This window comes from Caretta caretta, chromosome 1 (genome assembly GCF_965140235.1).
Source record: "Caretta caretta isolate rCarCar2 chromosome 1, rCarCar1.hap1, whole genome shotgun sequence".
In the NCBI taxonomy this organism is placed as follows: domain Eukaryota; kingdom Metazoa; phylum Chordata; order Testudines; family Cheloniidae; genus Caretta; species Caretta caretta.
This window is the reverse complement of record NC_134206.1, coordinates 144,187,377-144,203,610: the sequence shown is the minus strand read 5'-3', so window position 1 is coordinate 144,203,610 and position 16,234 is coordinate 144,187,377. Positions and strand designations below refer to the sequence as shown.

General features: G+C 46.4%; 1 protein-coding gene across 1 annotated transcript in view; it reads right to left on the bottom strand.

The window, feature by feature from the left end:
- The window catches only part of LOC125642255 (organic solute transporter subunit alpha-like), a 48,724-nt gene extending 32,852 nt beyond the window's left edge, over positions 1 to 15,872 (bottom strand). Inside the window, exon 1 of the mRNA XM_048863273.2 lies at positions 15,165 to 15,872. Within this exon, the coding sequence (XP_048719230.2) occupies positions 15,165 to 15,231 (67 nt within the window). The 5' untranslated portion in view covers positions 15,232 to 15,872. The remainder of the gene's footprint in view (positions 1 to 15,164) is intronic.
- Between the last annotated feature and the right edge of the window lie 362 nt (positions 15,873 to 16,234).

Sequence of the window (16,234 nt, the reverse complement as noted above, 5' to 3'; positions counted from 1 at the left end):
TTTAAAATTGCACGGGTTATTTTGTACTGATTTTATTACAGAATAAAATTACAGTATTTGGAACTCATTCTGCTTTATTAGGTCAAAACATATACCAATGAGTGCTCAGCAGTTCTGAGAGTAACCATGTCACATAACTCATAGGATCATTCACAAACAAAATTAAGAGGTGCATTGACAAAGTTATATTCCTACATGTCCAGCGATCTCCAAATGATTCCGACTTGGCCACAAAAGAGGAGGGCCAGGGAGAGCCACTACAACAGCACACACTTATCTGGCTCACTATTAAAATGGTCTTTCAGAACCACCCAGAGCTATCTAGCTCCGTGTTGAGCTCTTCTAATAGCTCTTGTATCTGGCTGTTCAAATTCAGCAGACAGCTGCTTCACCTCTGCCCTCCACTCCAGTGGAAACTTTCCCCCCTTTGCTTCACAGATATTATGCCGGACACAGCAGGCAGCTATAAACCATAGGGATATTTTTCTCACTGAGATCCAATCTTATGAGTAAACAATGCCAGCAACCCTTCAAATGACCAAAAGCACATTCAGCTGTCATTCTGTACCTGCTGAGCCTGTAGTTGAATCGTTACTTAGTGCTGGAAAGGGGGTTTCATGACCCAAGGATATGCTGGCTCCCCCAGGATCACTACTGGAATTTCAGCATTCCCAATGCTAATCCACCGGTCAGGAAAGAAAGTTCCTTCTTGTAGCTTTCTGTACATCCTGTGTTCTTAAAGATATGAGCATTATGCACCTTCCCTGACTACCTAACACTGATGTTGGTGACACATCCCTGGTGATCCACCAATGATGAGTAACTATAGAAAAGTAGCCCTTTCTGGTGATGTACTCAGTGGCAAGGTGGTCTGTGCCAAAATAGGGATATGTGTGCCATGTATTGCTCCTCTGCAGTTTGGGAACCCCACTGCTGTAAATCCATCCACTTTGTCCTGCACATTGTCCAGAGTCACAGTCCTGCATAGCAGTAGGTGATAAAAAGCCCTGCACACTTGCATCACAATAGCCCCCGCTGTGGATTTCCCACTTCCAAACTGATTTACCATTGACCAGCAGCAATCCAGAGTTGCAGATTTGCCTGGTGCGATCACCACTTGCTTCTCTCAGTGCAGCTCTCATTTTGGTGTCCCTGCACAGGAGGGCTTGGGCAAGCTCAGCGAACAGATCCAGGAATGTGGCTTTGAGCATCTGAAAGTTCTGCAGCCACTGCTCATCATCCCACACCTGCATTACGATGCAATCCCACCACTCTGTGCTTGTTTCTCAGGCCCAGAAGTGGTGCTCCACCATGTGCAGCTGCTCCATGAATGCCAGCAACAACCTTGAAATGGCTCTCCCTAGGTTCCACAGCACTCCACGAAATTGTTATGTTGCCCACTCATTCAGTTCTTCTTGCAGCTCTGCAAACGCTCCAGGATCATGTGCCTTGTGCTTACAATGCTCATGACAACAGTTCAGAGCTGTGTAGGCTCCATGCTTCTGTCAGAGATGGTGGATAGCAAGGAGGACTGTGCAGGTTTGTGGGATTTTGAAAAAAAGGCACAAAAATTATGGGATACAGATAACATTATGGGATGGAGATAGTTGCAAACTCGGCAGTTGACCCCGTATTCCCAGTCACCCTGCACGACTTGTTTCAGTCCCATCATGCTTTGGCAAAACTTCCAAAAACACAGTGCGCTGGACAGGGGCAAGTTGCACAGTGGGATACCTAACCATGGTGCACGGCACTCTGCATCGACTCAAGCACTCCTGGTGAGTACGTGCACGGCCAACACAAGGTGCCAAGTATGCATGCACACAAGCAAAGTACTAAATGAGGCAACAGTATGCCAATGTAATTTGAGTCGACATACGTTGGTAGGATAGCCCTGGCCTAAGAGATGTACTCTCCCAAAGAAAGATGCTGCCTGAGATAGACGAAAAAATGCAATGACACCACATCCCATTCAAATAGGCACCCATTCATCTATCACTGCTCACTGGTATTGCTTTGCCTAGGTTATAGAATATTTGAGAAGCTGTTAAATCAGGGGTTCTCAAACTGGGGGTCAGGACCCCTCAGGGGGTCACGAGGTTATTACCTGGGGGGTTGCGAGCTGTCAGCCTCCACCCCAGCCTTTGCCTCCAGCATTTATGATGGTGTTAAATATATTAAAAAGTGTTTTTAATGCATAAGGGGGTCACACTCAGAGGCTTACTATGTGAAAGGGATCACCAGCACAAAAGTTTGAGAACCGTTATATTAAATGGTATCTACACAAGTGCTAAGGGGGCTTCCCTGTCATTTTAAGATAAAAGCACCTTTACTTTCTTGTGTAGACGGGGCTATAGACTAAAGTGGAAATACTTTGAATCTACCCCAGTGTGACTGGGAGCAAAATTTAGGATTTGGGTCAAAGGAGCTACGTGAAGTTTATCAGGATTGCTTCACTTTCTCTCTCAGTAGTTGTCCCCCTTCCATGATCCAAACACCAGCCTGGCTGCAAGCAGTAAGGAGTGACCATGCTGTCATATCGCCCTTACCCCACCCCAGGGGTGAGAGGCAGTAAAGCCAGCATCATGGCAACCAGTTTCACCAAGGCCAGGAACCCATTGTCAGGCCTTCAGCGAAGGCTGATTGGTTAGCAACACTCGACAAAGGACTGATTCTCTCACTCTGCCTCTTTACTACTGCCGGGAGTGAGATGTGCTGGACAGCACAGTGTCTCATTGTATTCATTTCTGGTCAGTATATTCAAAAGCTGCAAAGATTTTTTCTTTAAGCCTAGGACATTATTAGATGGGGACACTAGGCGCTTGAGTCGTTTCTCATGTGACACCTGTAACTCAGTTGGAACAGCACTGAAGTCAGTAGAATGACACTAGTGCATTATTTAGTGCAACTGGAAAACAGCTAACACGCCACATAACAGTTAGCAAAATCTCACTTCCCTTTACACAGGACCCACTCCAGATGCGTGCTGAGCATCCACAATTCTCCAGAGGTGTTAAAGGGAGCTGCAGCTCTCCTTGGAAGTTTGCTGACTGACTATCTGTGGTTTCTCCATCGGTAGGTAACGTCTAGCCTTGTTTCCTGGTCTGTGAGGCAGCAGCAAAACTGTTTGCCATGGATAGGAAGCACTCAGTAATTAGTTTACAGTGTTTGAATGGTTTTGCACCAAACACCAATTTGTGAAACTCCTGCTTTTGCTGGTTTTACAGCAGACAAGATAGCCTGACCTTTCGGCAGGGAACGTTCACCCTGCTTCAATAAAACAAAAACTGTCTTTCCTGCCCCATATCTCCCTGTGTGTCAACATATAACAATGGACAAAGGCTTTAATAAGCCTCATAAATTGGAATTTATGTACATTCTAGCTATTGGCAGGCCCCTGAGTCTCAGACTTGGTTGATCCAAGCCAGACCTGTTAAACTAGTCAGTTAGGTTGCCCTGCTGTACAGCAATTTACATAGAAGGTTTCCTGAGTGCATCTGCCACTGTAGTCTTCTGAAACCCTGGCTCAGAATTTCACACTCTATTTTATCTCAACAGGCAATTTTCCTGACATTCAGCCTGAGTTTTCCTTTTCCCATTAAACACCATAAACAATTCCACTTCCTCCGTGACCTTTACGAGAGCAGTGTGAAATGCCTGTTCCAAACCTGAATTCAGTCTGGTCTCACTTATTGTTCTTTATTTCTACTGCAAATATTTTGTGCTCGAAGGTCCCAGTCACTGATCCCCATTTAGTTAGGTACTGTGTACACGTATGAAAAAGAAAGAACCATTGGAACACACCTGATCTGGTTTTCATCAAAATTTTATTTTTAAACATTGGACTCATCAAGCAGCATTTATAGCTTACCAAAGCATCTCATCTGTGTAGCCTTTGTCTCCCCGTTCCCAGTCCCCCTATTATCATCACTGTACACATTTTGTGTAAGATTAGATGTAAGATCCTTTGGGCAAGGGCCTTGCTTTTTATTTGTTCTATAAAGCCTAATGCACAATTATGCCACTGAATAAATGATTAATAAATGTAGGTACATTTTTTAAAAAACCCATCAGCTTGTGCTTTCAAACACAGTTGTTGCCGCAGTCTACAAAGGAGGGATTCCCAGTTGTCCTGCAGTTTGACAAAAGTATCAGTAAGCAGGCCCACAGTCATATGCGGTGTACAGTCTGGTTTATGCAGGACAGAACTGCAACATAATTCTGTCTTTCATTCGCCATTCTGTTTCATGCAGTCGTCTGCATCATTGCAAGTTTGCAGAAAGACCACTGGGAACAGGTAAAGCAGCAGCCTAGAAAGGGTTAAGGGATCCCCCTTTATCAACTGGCTGCGCAGGGTGTGTAAGGAAGCTGAAGATGGGAACACAGGTAAGTCCTGGCTGTGGATTGTGTGTCCAGCATTTTCTGTTGAGTTGTTTATATCCTTTGTTATACACAATAAACCTTGATCTGATTAAAGGACCTTAACAAGGACTTGGCCAGAGCATTTGCTTCCCTTCCCTGGCTGGTGATACACCACAGCAGCCTACAGTCACTCACTGTGTACATGACTAGGAGATTAAGTGTGAGTAATGAATAAGTGAGGGAATCCACAGACAACAGCTGTACACAATACTATGAAATCCAAGAAGCTGTGCTTTTACAGGAAATATTTCAGCTGTCTTGTGTTCCAGAAGAGACAGGAAATGCTATGCCAGACCAAAGTGGTGGCCCACCTAACTTCTGCTCCTCTCTCTCTGAGAGCGGCTAGTACTACATGCTTCAGGAGCAGAAACTACACAACAGACAACTGTGGAATAAACTGCCCAAAGAGGAAGTTTCTTTCTAGCCCCATCAGTTAGTCTTATGTCCTGAAGTACGTGGGTTCCCATCCCGTGTTAAAGCAAACATTTCAGGCCTGTGGATGTTATCATTATTTATATAAATGTCTCTGCTTTTTCTGAACCCTACGAATCGTGTATCCAAGTGCTTCATAATGGGCACAGCATAATGTTGTGCAACGGGCAGTAGGAAAAGATTCTTTACTTTTTCAATTCATTGGTGACCTGCAGTAACAGCTTCTACAGCTTTCAGTTTTAAATCCCTGCTGCAGACACACTGACAATTCCAATCTGGAACCGGTCACCATTGCAACATCCGGGCAGAGGTCATCTGTGTTGTGAAGAGCCACGCACTGACTTGTATGTTCTTAAGGTTGCTGGGTAATTTAGCTGAGGGTGTGTCCACACCTGAAATGCTACTGTGGAAGAGCTGCTGTAGTGCTTCCCTGAAGATGCTATCTACACTGAGGGGAGGGGTTCTCCTGTCAGCACAGGTAATCCACCTGCCCCAGAGCTGGTAGTTAATTCCATGGAAGAATTCTTCCATCAACCTAGCGCCATCTACACTGGGACTTAAGTTGGCTTAACTATGTTGCTCAGGAGTGTGGATATTTCACACCCCTGAGGGATGCAGCTGGGTCAATATCATTTTCTAGCATAGACCGACCCTGAGTCTGCAGTCTCCTCAGAACCTGAGATCTTCCTGTAGGAAGAAATAAGGCGTGTTTTCTTCTGCCAGCCCTAACATCCTGGCTCACTGCCTTCACACACTCTAAAACTACCCTCTTTCTAATGCTGTGCCAGTAGGGGATATTCCGATGCAGGACTATGTGTAACCACACTGACATGATTTAAGGTGTGCTCACTATTGGGTTATGTTGTATGTTGAAAAAAATAATAAGAAAATGCAGTTTGTCAAGATGGCGGCCTTTATTCACTAACCTGCTCAGCTTAACAGTCCTGTATCATTGACTAGCAGTCAAACTTTATTAGCGGCAAGGGCCTTTTGTTAGCACTCTTAGGGAATGTCTACGTGTGAGTTAGGAGGTGTGGTTCCCAGCTCATGCAGACATACCCGCGCTAGCTCTGCTCAAGCTAGCACCTAAAACTAGCAGTGTGTCTGCGGCAGGCTGCGCTAGCCTCCTAGGGACAAACCCAGGGGCCAGGCGGGATTGCACTAGCCTAAGTGGCCGCCCATGTCATCCCGGACACACTGCTTCTTTCAGGTGCTAGCTTGAGCTAAACTAGCATAGCTACATCTACATGAGCTGCGAATCACACCTCCCAGCTTAAATGTAAATGTACCCTGAAAACCCTCACGCTCCCACATCCCTCCAAGTCACACTTTCAATGTCACTTTCATGTCATTTTTGACTTAATTTATCTTTTTACAAGAATAACATAAACAGCAGAATGCTAGAGTGAGAGCGGCTTTCCCCTCCCGTTCTAGTTCCCTCAGGCCAGTTGGACTGACAGCCTCACTCAGTCCCCTACTTCAGCCAGCACACAAAGCACCCACTTCCCCTTGTCCTGTGTCAAGGCTGCCCCTCTTCAAGGCTATGTTTAGGATACTATCTTGACAGCTGAGCCTTGACCACAGAAGCCATGTTACAGGCCCTCCAAGATAATGAGGTGAGTAAAAGTACTCGACAAGAGATGAAGATTGAGAGCCCTTCTAGTAAAAGGTATGTGACATGTCATACAGTACCCAGTGTGCAGGATTCCTGAGTGGGATTTGGACAACAAAGAAATTAAATACATGCACCCCTTCCCTGGATCCATCTCAGGTTTTATAGTGACCCCAGTGCGCTGTGGGACAGGAGTTAGTGTTGCCAATCCCAAGCACGCAAAACTCAGGAGTCAGGAAACAAAAACTCATGAGATTGACTAAAAACCATGGAATTTTAAAAAATAATAAATGGAGGGTTGATTTTATTTTCTTTCTAGTTTTGAAGACTTTAGGATTCATGCTTTTACACTTTCCTCTACAACTATCATGCTAGAAAGTCCCTTTTTTTAATGAAAGGTAAGAGTCTCACAGTCACAGGATTCCAGAGACAGGGCAATACGAAAAATCCCAAATATCACAAGACTCGTGATACAACCTCCAGAGTTGGAAATAGCGTCTGTACTCCCATGCCCAAGTTAGCTTTGATCTAGCTAGCTCAAGTGACAACAGCAGTGAAACCATGGTAACACGGCTGGTGGCTACTCGAGTATGTACCCAGGGTGCTGGGTGGGCAGGACTAGCTTGTGCTACTGCTGGGGCTGCTGTGGCTTCAATGCTATTGTGCTGACCTGGTATAAATCCCATAGTTTTGTACTCACTATCAAAACTCAGGCTTTGTATACATAGTAAGTTGCATGGGCCAAAATGAACTCAGATTTAAAACCACTTTAGTTAAATGACCGCAAGATACTTGTTTGGAACCTCTTAACGCATTTTAAAACTGGCTTGTCTCAATTAAATCAATTCCTTTCTGACTTAATATAAAGCATCACAAATCAGGTTAAACTCTCTTTTTTAGTGTTTGTCTTTACGCTGGCTCCCAGCCTGGTTGCTAGGGAACCCAGCAAGCTCAGTTGGACCCAATGTGCTCCCTCCAAATGGTTTCACTTTGATTGTGCAGAGGAGCATTGCCAAGTCCGCTGTAAGTTTTTTGAGAGCCGCGGGCTGGGGGTTTTGGGGCTTGGTTTATTTGGAGGTTGCTTATTTGGGCTTTTTTGTAATAGTGGACTTCCACGCCACTCTTACTTCTCTGCTGCTCCTGGCGGCGGTGCTGCCTTCAGAGCTGGACGCCCAGCCAGCAGCTGCTGCTGTTTGGCCACCCAGCCTGTGCTTAATTTGTGCTGGGGCTGAGCCCCGCAGGGGAGCTGGAATGGGGGGACCATGAGGCCATGGTCCCATCACTCTTTTCCTGCCTTAAAGGGGGTAGGAGGCAGAGAGGAGTGAGTGGCAGGTTGCGGAGCCTCAAGAGGAGAGGCGGAGCGGGCACGGGGCCTCGGGGGAAGAGATGGAGAAGAGGAGGGGCCACCGTTCAGGTGCCGGTGGCCCCCCCACTTCTCGGGCTCTTCCAGTACTCCTGAGTCCTGGCACCTCTTCCATTATAAATTAAGCACTGCCCCCATACCCTTCCCTTTGAAATGGGCTGGACTAGTTTTGGGTTTGTTCTGAAAGGCAGTGCTGCTTTTTTCCCCTTGTGTTGCCAAGTCTCACATCAGTGGCCGTTCAGTGCATACCGCATGTCCAGCAGTGCTTAACTTGCTCCATTTCTGCTTAAAGCCTACTCCTGCTCCAACCTCAGCCTGTACCTGTTCCATTCTGGTTTCTGACTCCTGGCTCTGACTTTTGGCTACATCCCTTGGTTAACCCATTGGCTTCTGACCTTTGGTTTGACCCCTCAAACCTGACTCCAGTTTCACTCTTGGACTGGTACCTGATTCCTGGATCTATACTCGATTACTGGAACTGCTAGTACAACCACAGGCAAGATCCTGCTCTATCCACTGGGCAGCTTATAGCGTGTCCACACAGGGCTTTGCACCTACTTTAAATCAAATAATTTTACAATGCACTTTTAGTGGAAGCCAGTGCCAATGTATGTGTATACAAGGCCATACTACTTGATGTAAGGAGCTCTCAGTACCATGGGACACAAAGGGTATGTTTACACTGCCAAAAACAAAAACCCTGCAGCAGCAGATCAACTCTGTCAACGGACTCAGGCTGGTGGGGCTTGTGCTATGGTGGGGCTAAGAATAGCTGCACAGCCATTCCTACTCAGGCTGGAGGTGGGTGAACCCCAGCGAGTGGATGCAATGGTTCTCAGAGCTTCAGCTCCAGCCCGAGCGGGAGTGTCTACAATGCTACTTTTAGCTCTATAGTACAAGCCCTGTGAGGCTGAGTCTGTTGACAGGGACTCTGAGACTTGCTGCAGTAGGGGGGCAGAGAGGGTGGGTTTTTTGCAGAGTAGACATACTCCAAGGTCAGGGTTGATGTCCCACCATGCTCCATTCTGACACTCATTAAGAGATAAGGAATTCACTTCTCCTTTCCCATTGTAAAATCTATGGGGGGTGGTGGGGGCTCTCCAAAAATGTCATGAAGTTGGAGAGATGTAGCTACATGTGCCACTCAGGGGAGAGGTCTGTGACCGCACAGGCCTAGATTTCAGTAGAAACAAAAGGATATTTTGAACATGTGTAAAAAAACCTAGTGTAGACAGGATAAATTGTACTTTTAATGTGTGTTAAAATCCTGTTCTAGACCAGGCAGATTAACATGTTGGCTAATGTTTTAAAAACACTTTTTTCCGAGTGAAGACATGGCCTTAGAGGACAGGAAGGAAGTGGCATGACAATACAGACCCTAAGGACTTGCAGGGAGAGCTTAGCACAATCCCATGGGACTTTCCCTCCATGTGCCTCTCTATTCTCAGTCCCCTAGCTGCACAGGAGGAGTCCTGCTATGCTAGGAGACTCCCTGTGGCTACACATTTCCCTACTGTCACTGATTAAAAATAAAAAGGAGTTAATGCTGCTTCCAGCAGACTTTTTGATCAGCAGAGCTGCTCCCCAACTCTGATTCCTTCCCACCCTGGGATGCCCACCCACTCACAGTCCAGGAAGCCCTGATTGCATTGAGTTTACATGGAAGAGCAACCGTGGGCATAGCAAGGAAGAAGCTGCTGCATCATCCTCTTGATGGTTGCTGCACAGATTCTGTGACTGTTTGTTCCACTCTTCTTGGGAGGGAGGGAGGAAGGGTCATCTGGACCCAGAAACACAGCACCTCTGCCCAGCTCCCCCACCCCAGTCACAGATACACCAAAATAAGGAATATTCCTCTTCTTATAAATGGTCTATAAACTGCAAGTGACAAAGCATCAGCTCTTTTCTCAGCTCTTTTTCTAGGTGTCCCAGTCACTGCTGAATCTATTCTCCCCCTCCCCGTTCTATTAAATAGAAAATTAATGTCACCTCAATTTGGCAGTGGATTTTTCCCCACAATCTTGGACAGCATAGAAGCTGTATGGGGGCTTGTACACCACCATTTATGTCGGTATAACTTATGTCGCTCAGAGGTGTGAATAAGCTACCCCCTTGAGTGATGTAAGTTACACCGACTTAATGCTGGTGTGGACAGTGCTATGTCAGCAGGAGAGCCTCTCATGGAGGTGGGAGCTCTCTCGTCGGCATAGCATCTACAGCAGCACAGCGCTTCTTGTGTAGACTAGCTTGAGTTTTCACTCCAGAAGCATTCACACAGTGATTCTGAAAACTCTTTGTGGGTTTGGGAATTAACCAATCAAGGAGCAGAAATAACACCATGTGATGACTTAGGTCACAGCGACCAATCACACTCTAGGATCTGGGCCCCATATTTTTAGCATGTGTTGATACATCAATCAGTATGAAGAAATCAGACATCCTTTATCGCAGGAGTGGGTGGGTGAGATTCTGTGGCCTGCATTGTGCAGGAGGTCGGACTAGATGATCATAATGGTCCCTTCTGACCTTAGTATCTGTGAAATCATCATGCAATAATGCCAGCTGAGAGATGATTCATTGCATTGGAGTCCCCTCCTGAACTTCCTGAGTAAATTTACAAGTCACACACAACTCATTAAGGGAATCATTAAGAAAGGGATAATTAATAAGACAGAAAATATCATAATGCCTTTATATAAATCCATGGAACACCCACATCTTGAATACTGTGTGCAGATCTGGTCACCGCATCTCAAAAAAGATATATTGGAATCGGAAAAGGTTCCAAAAAGGGCAACAAAAAATATTAGGGGTATGGAACGGCTGCCATATGAGGAGAGATTAATAAAACTGGGACTTTTCAGCTTGGAAAAAAGGTGACTAAGGGGGAATATGATAGAGATCTATAAAATCATGACTAGTGTGGAAAGAGTAAATAAGGAAGTGTTATTTACTCTTTCTCATAACACAAGAACTACGGGTCATCAAATGAAATTAATAGGCAGTAGGTTTAAAACAAACAAAAGGAAGTATTTTTTCACACAACGCACAGTCAGCCTGTGGAACTCCTTGCCGGAGGATGTTGTGAAGGCCAAGACTATAACAGGGTTCAAAAAAGAACTAGATAAATTCATGGAGGATAGGTCCATCAGTAATGGCCATTGTAATATCATGGAGGATAGGTCCATCAGTCAGCTGGGGACTGACTGGCTAAGCAACAGTTCTGCAGAAAAGGACCTGGGGATTACAGCAGACGAGAAGCTGGATATGAGTCAGCAGAGTGTCCCCCATTGCCAAGAAGGCCAACGGCATATTGGGCTGCATTAGTAGGAGCATTGCCAGCAGATCGAGGGAAGTGATTATTCCCCTCTATTCGGCACTGGTGAGGCCACATCTGGAGTATTGCGTCCAGTTTTGGGCCCCCCACTACAGAAAGGATGTGGACAAATTGGAGAGAGTCCAGCGGAGGACAATGAAAATGATCAGGCGGCTGGGGCACATGATGTACAAGGAGAGGCTGAGGGAACTGGGCTTGTTTAATCTGCAGATCAGAAGAGTGTGGTGCGGGGGATTTGATAGCAGCCTTCAACAACCTGAATGGGGGTTCCAAAGAGGATGGAACTCGGCTGTTCTCAGTGGTGGCAGATGACAAAACCAGGAGCAATGGTCTCAAGTTGCAGTGTGAGAGGTCTAGGTTGGATATCAGGAAAAACTATTTCAGTAGGATGGTGGTGAAGCATTGGAATGGGTTACCTAGGGAGGTGGAGGAATCTCCATCCTTAGAGGTTTTTAAGGCCCAGCTTGACAAAGCCCTGGCTGGGATGATTTAGTTGGGGTTGGTCCTGCTTTGAGCAGGGGATCGGACTACATGACATCCTGAGGTCTCTTCCGACCCTAATCTTCTATGATTCTACGGTATCCCTAGTCTCTGTTTGACAGAAGCTGGTAATGAGCAACAGGGTATGGATCACTTGATGATTACCTGTTCTGTTCATTCCCTCTGGGGCACCTGGCATAGGCCACTGTCAGAAGACAGGATACTGGGCTCGATGGACCTTTGGTTTGACCCAGTATGGCTGTTAGAGTTACCTTATGTAACTCACCACAATATAAGCACCTGGTCTGGTAATAAATGTCTGCAGGATCAGGACCTTAATGCTTTACTTGTATAGCATCAAATTTACAATACAGCATAGATTATACTTCGCATGGCCATTACATTTCTGTCAAGTATCAGGTGGTAGCCATGTTAGTCTGTATCCACAAAAACAACAAGGAGTCCGATGGCACCTTAAAGACTAACAGATTTATTTGGGCATAAGCTTTTGTGGGTAAAAAACCACTTCTTCAGATGCATGGAGTGAAAATGACAGATGCAGGCATTATTATCCTGACACATGAAGAGAAGGGAGTTACCTCACAAGTGGACCCAGTGTTGAATTTGCAAATGAATGCTTGATAAAGATATTGTAGGTCATTTCAGATTTCAGGACCGCTTACACCTTCAAGTCAGTGGCACTGATATGGGTACCCGCATGGCCCCACAGTATGCCAACATTTTTATGACTGACTTAGAACAACGCTTCCTCACCTCTAGTCCCCTAGCGCCCCTCCTCTACTTGCGCTATATTGATGACATCTTCAACAAGGATAAGTTCCTTAGTTCAATAAGGATAAGTGCAGGGTCCTGCACTTAGGACGGAAGAACCCAATGCACAGCTACAGACTAGGGAGCGAATGGCTAGGCAGCAGTTTTGCGGAAAAGGACCTAGGGGTGACAGTGGACGAGAAGCTGGATATGAATCAGCAGTGTGCCCTTGTTGCCAAGAAGGCCAATGGCATTTTGGGATGTATAAGTAGGGGCATAGCGAGCAGATCGAGGGACGTGATCATTCCCCTCTATTCGACATTGGTGAGGCCTCATCTGGAGTACTGTGTCCAGTTTTGGGCCCCACACTTCAAGAAGGATGTGGATAAATTGGAGAGAGTCCAGCGAAGGGCAACAAAAATGATTAGGGGACTGGAACACATGAGTTATGAGGAGAGGCTGAGGGAGCTGGGATTGTTTAGCCTGCAGAAGAGAAGAATGAGGGGGGATTTGATAGCTGCTTTCAACTACCTGAAAGGGGGTTCCAAAGAGGATGGCTCTAGACTGTTCTCAATGGTAGCAGATGACAGAACGAGGAGTAATGGTCTCAAGTTGCAGTGGGGGAGGTTTAGATTGGATATTAGGAAAAACTTTTTCACTAAGAGGGTGGTGAAACACTGGAATGCGTTACCTAGGGAGGTGGTAGAATCTCCTTCCTTAGAGGTTTTTAAGGTCAGGCTTGACAAAGCCCTGGCTGGGATGATTTAACTGGGAATTGGTCCTGCTTTGAGCAGGGGGTTGGACTAGATGACCTTCTGGGGTCCCTTCCAACCCTGATATTCTGTGATTCTATGATTCTATGATCATATGGACCCATGGGAAGGAGGCCCTTGAAGAATTCCACCTGGATTTTAACAACTTCCACCCCACCATCAACCTCACCCTGGACCAGTCCACACAGCAGATCCACTTCCTGGACACTACAGTGCAAATAAGTGATGGTCACATAAACACCACCCTATACCAGAAACCTACTGACTTGCTATAATTACCTACATGCCTCCAGCTTCCATCCAGGACACATCACACGATCCATTGTCTACAGCCAAGCCCTAAGATACAACAGAATTTTCTCCAATCCCTCAGACAGAGACAAACACCTACAAGATCTTTATCAAGCAGTCTTAAAACTACAATACCCACCTGGGGAAGTGAGGAAACAGGTTAACAGAGTGAGACGGGTACCCAGAAATCACCTACTACAGGACATGCCCAAACAAGGAAAATAACAGAACACCACTGGCCATTACGTATAGCCCCCAGCTAAAACCTCTCCAGCACATTATCAACGATCTACAACCTATCCTGGAAAAAGAAAAGGAGTACTTGTGGCACCTTAGAGACTAACCAATTTATTTGAGCATGAGCTTTCGTGAGCTCATGCTCAAATAAATTGGTTAGTCTCTAAGGTGCCACAAGTACTCCTTTTCTTTTTGCGAATACAGACTAACACGGCTGTTCCTCTGAAACCTATCCTGGAAAATGATCCCTCAGTCTCACAGAGCTTGGGAGGCAGGCCAGTCCTTGCTTACAGACAGCCCCCCAACCTGAAGCAAATACTCACCAGCAACTACACACCACACCACAGAAACACTGACCCAGGAACCAATTATTGTAGCAAACCTCGTTGCCTACTCTGTCCCCATATCTACTCTAGCGACACCATCAGAGGACCCAACTGCATCAACCACACCATCAGAGGCTCATTGATCTGCACGTCTACTAATGTGATATATGCCATCATGTGCCAGCAATGCCTCTCTGCCATGTACATAGGCCAAACCGGACAGTCCCTACGTAAAAGAATAAATGGACACTAATCGGACATCAGGAATGGTAACATACAAAAGCCAGTAGGAGAATACTTCAATCTCCCTGGACATTCTATAACAGATTTAAAAGTAGCTATACTTGAACATAAAAACTTCAGAAACGGACTTCAAAGAGAAACAGCAGAACTAAAATTCTTTGCAAATTTAACACCCTTAATTTGGGCCTGAATAGGGATTGGGAATGGCTGGCTCATTACAAAAGCAGCTTTACCTCTCCTGGAATGGACACCTCCTCATCTATATTATTGGGCGTGGACTACATCCACCCTGATCGAATTGGCCCTGTCAGCACTGGGTCTCCACTTGTGAGGTAACTCCCTTCTCTTCATGTGTCAGGACAATAATCCCTGCATCTGTCATTTTCACTCCATGCATCTGAAGAAGTGGGTTTTTTACCCACAAAAGCTTATGCCCAAATAAATCCGTCAGTCTTTAAGGTGCCACTGGACTCCTCATTACATTTCTGTTACTCTGGTGAACTACTTTAGTACTAAACAAAATTATATTATTATAAAATATTAATAATTATCACACACTTTAACAGTGGGTCCATTTTTTTTTTTTTTTTAGCGTTTTTAATTATTGGAATCCCTTTCAAACACTAACCCAGCTTCCTCATGTTACATATCACTGAACTAAAACGGGAAACTAGTGCCCGGGTATGGAGCTGCACATGGTCTGCATCGAGAAAACAGGGCTTTCCCTCCAGACAAGTTTTCAGTTAAGAAATCTTCCTGAAAAATCCCCCCACCTCCCGCGAGCGCGCGCCCACCCGCCGGCCCGCCCGCCCACACCCACTCCCACTCCCACTCCCACACCCACTATTTTTAAAGCGACGGCCGCCGCAAAACTTACTTCTGACAATTTCGTGAGCAAACGGGCGCTCGTTTGCCGCGCAGGCAGGCTCGGTCCCATTCTCCATTTCTGTAGCTTCTGTTGAGACTTGCCTCCTCTCGCTGCCCCTGGGAGGTTGCTTCCTTGTCCGCGTCCCCGCTCCGCAGAGGCGTGGGCATGGCCGAGTAACAAGAGCACTTCTACTTTTTCTTCGCTTTTCCAGTCAGGCGCTGAGACTTGCCAAATGTACATTTCCTCCCATCCACCTTGCGATTGGGTAAAAGGGCCTAATAGCCAGCTCCGTCTCTCCCCGCTCGAACCACGCTGCGGCACGAGGGGCCGGGCGAAGCTCCCCCCCCCGCCGCCCCGGGCACGGCAGCGGCTCGGTGACCGGGCGGCGGAGTCCGGCGGCTCGGGGCGCAGACCGCAAGGCGAAGGGCAAAGCGAGCGGTCGGAGACTGAAGGCGGCCTCGCTGGGCTCACTGTGTGTCTCCCCATTTACACGCCTGCCTCGCGCATTCGCAGCGTCCTCTTCCCCGGGCGGCTCCACACTGACACCAATACGCTTGTGTCCCTGTCCCCTCTACTTTGTTTGCGAGGTGCGATAAAAGGCATACAATAAAGACGCCCCTGTTCCGCAAGGGAGACATAGAGACAGAGCTCCCTAAGGCATGCAGCGTTAATACTTACCCTAAAAGAAAAGGAGTACTTGTGGCTCCTTAGAGACTAACCAATTTATTGGTCAGTCTCTAAGGTGCCACAAGTACTCCTTTTCTTTTTGTGAATACAGACTAACAGGGCTGTTCCTCTGAAACCAATACTTACCCTACAAGTTCCAAGCTTCAGAGTTTCACTCTCTTCTTCACACACACCCCAGCACCAGACAGTACCTCCCACACCACCTGAATTGTCAGCTATTGTCACTTTTGCAAGGCTCTGAGACAAACATTTTCAACTTATTTCGGTTTCAGAGTAACAGCCGTGTTAGTCTGTATTCGCAAAAAGAAAAGGAGTACTTGTGGCACCTTAGAGACTAACCAATTTATTTGAGCATGAGCTTTCGTGAGCTACAGCTCACTTCATCGGATGCA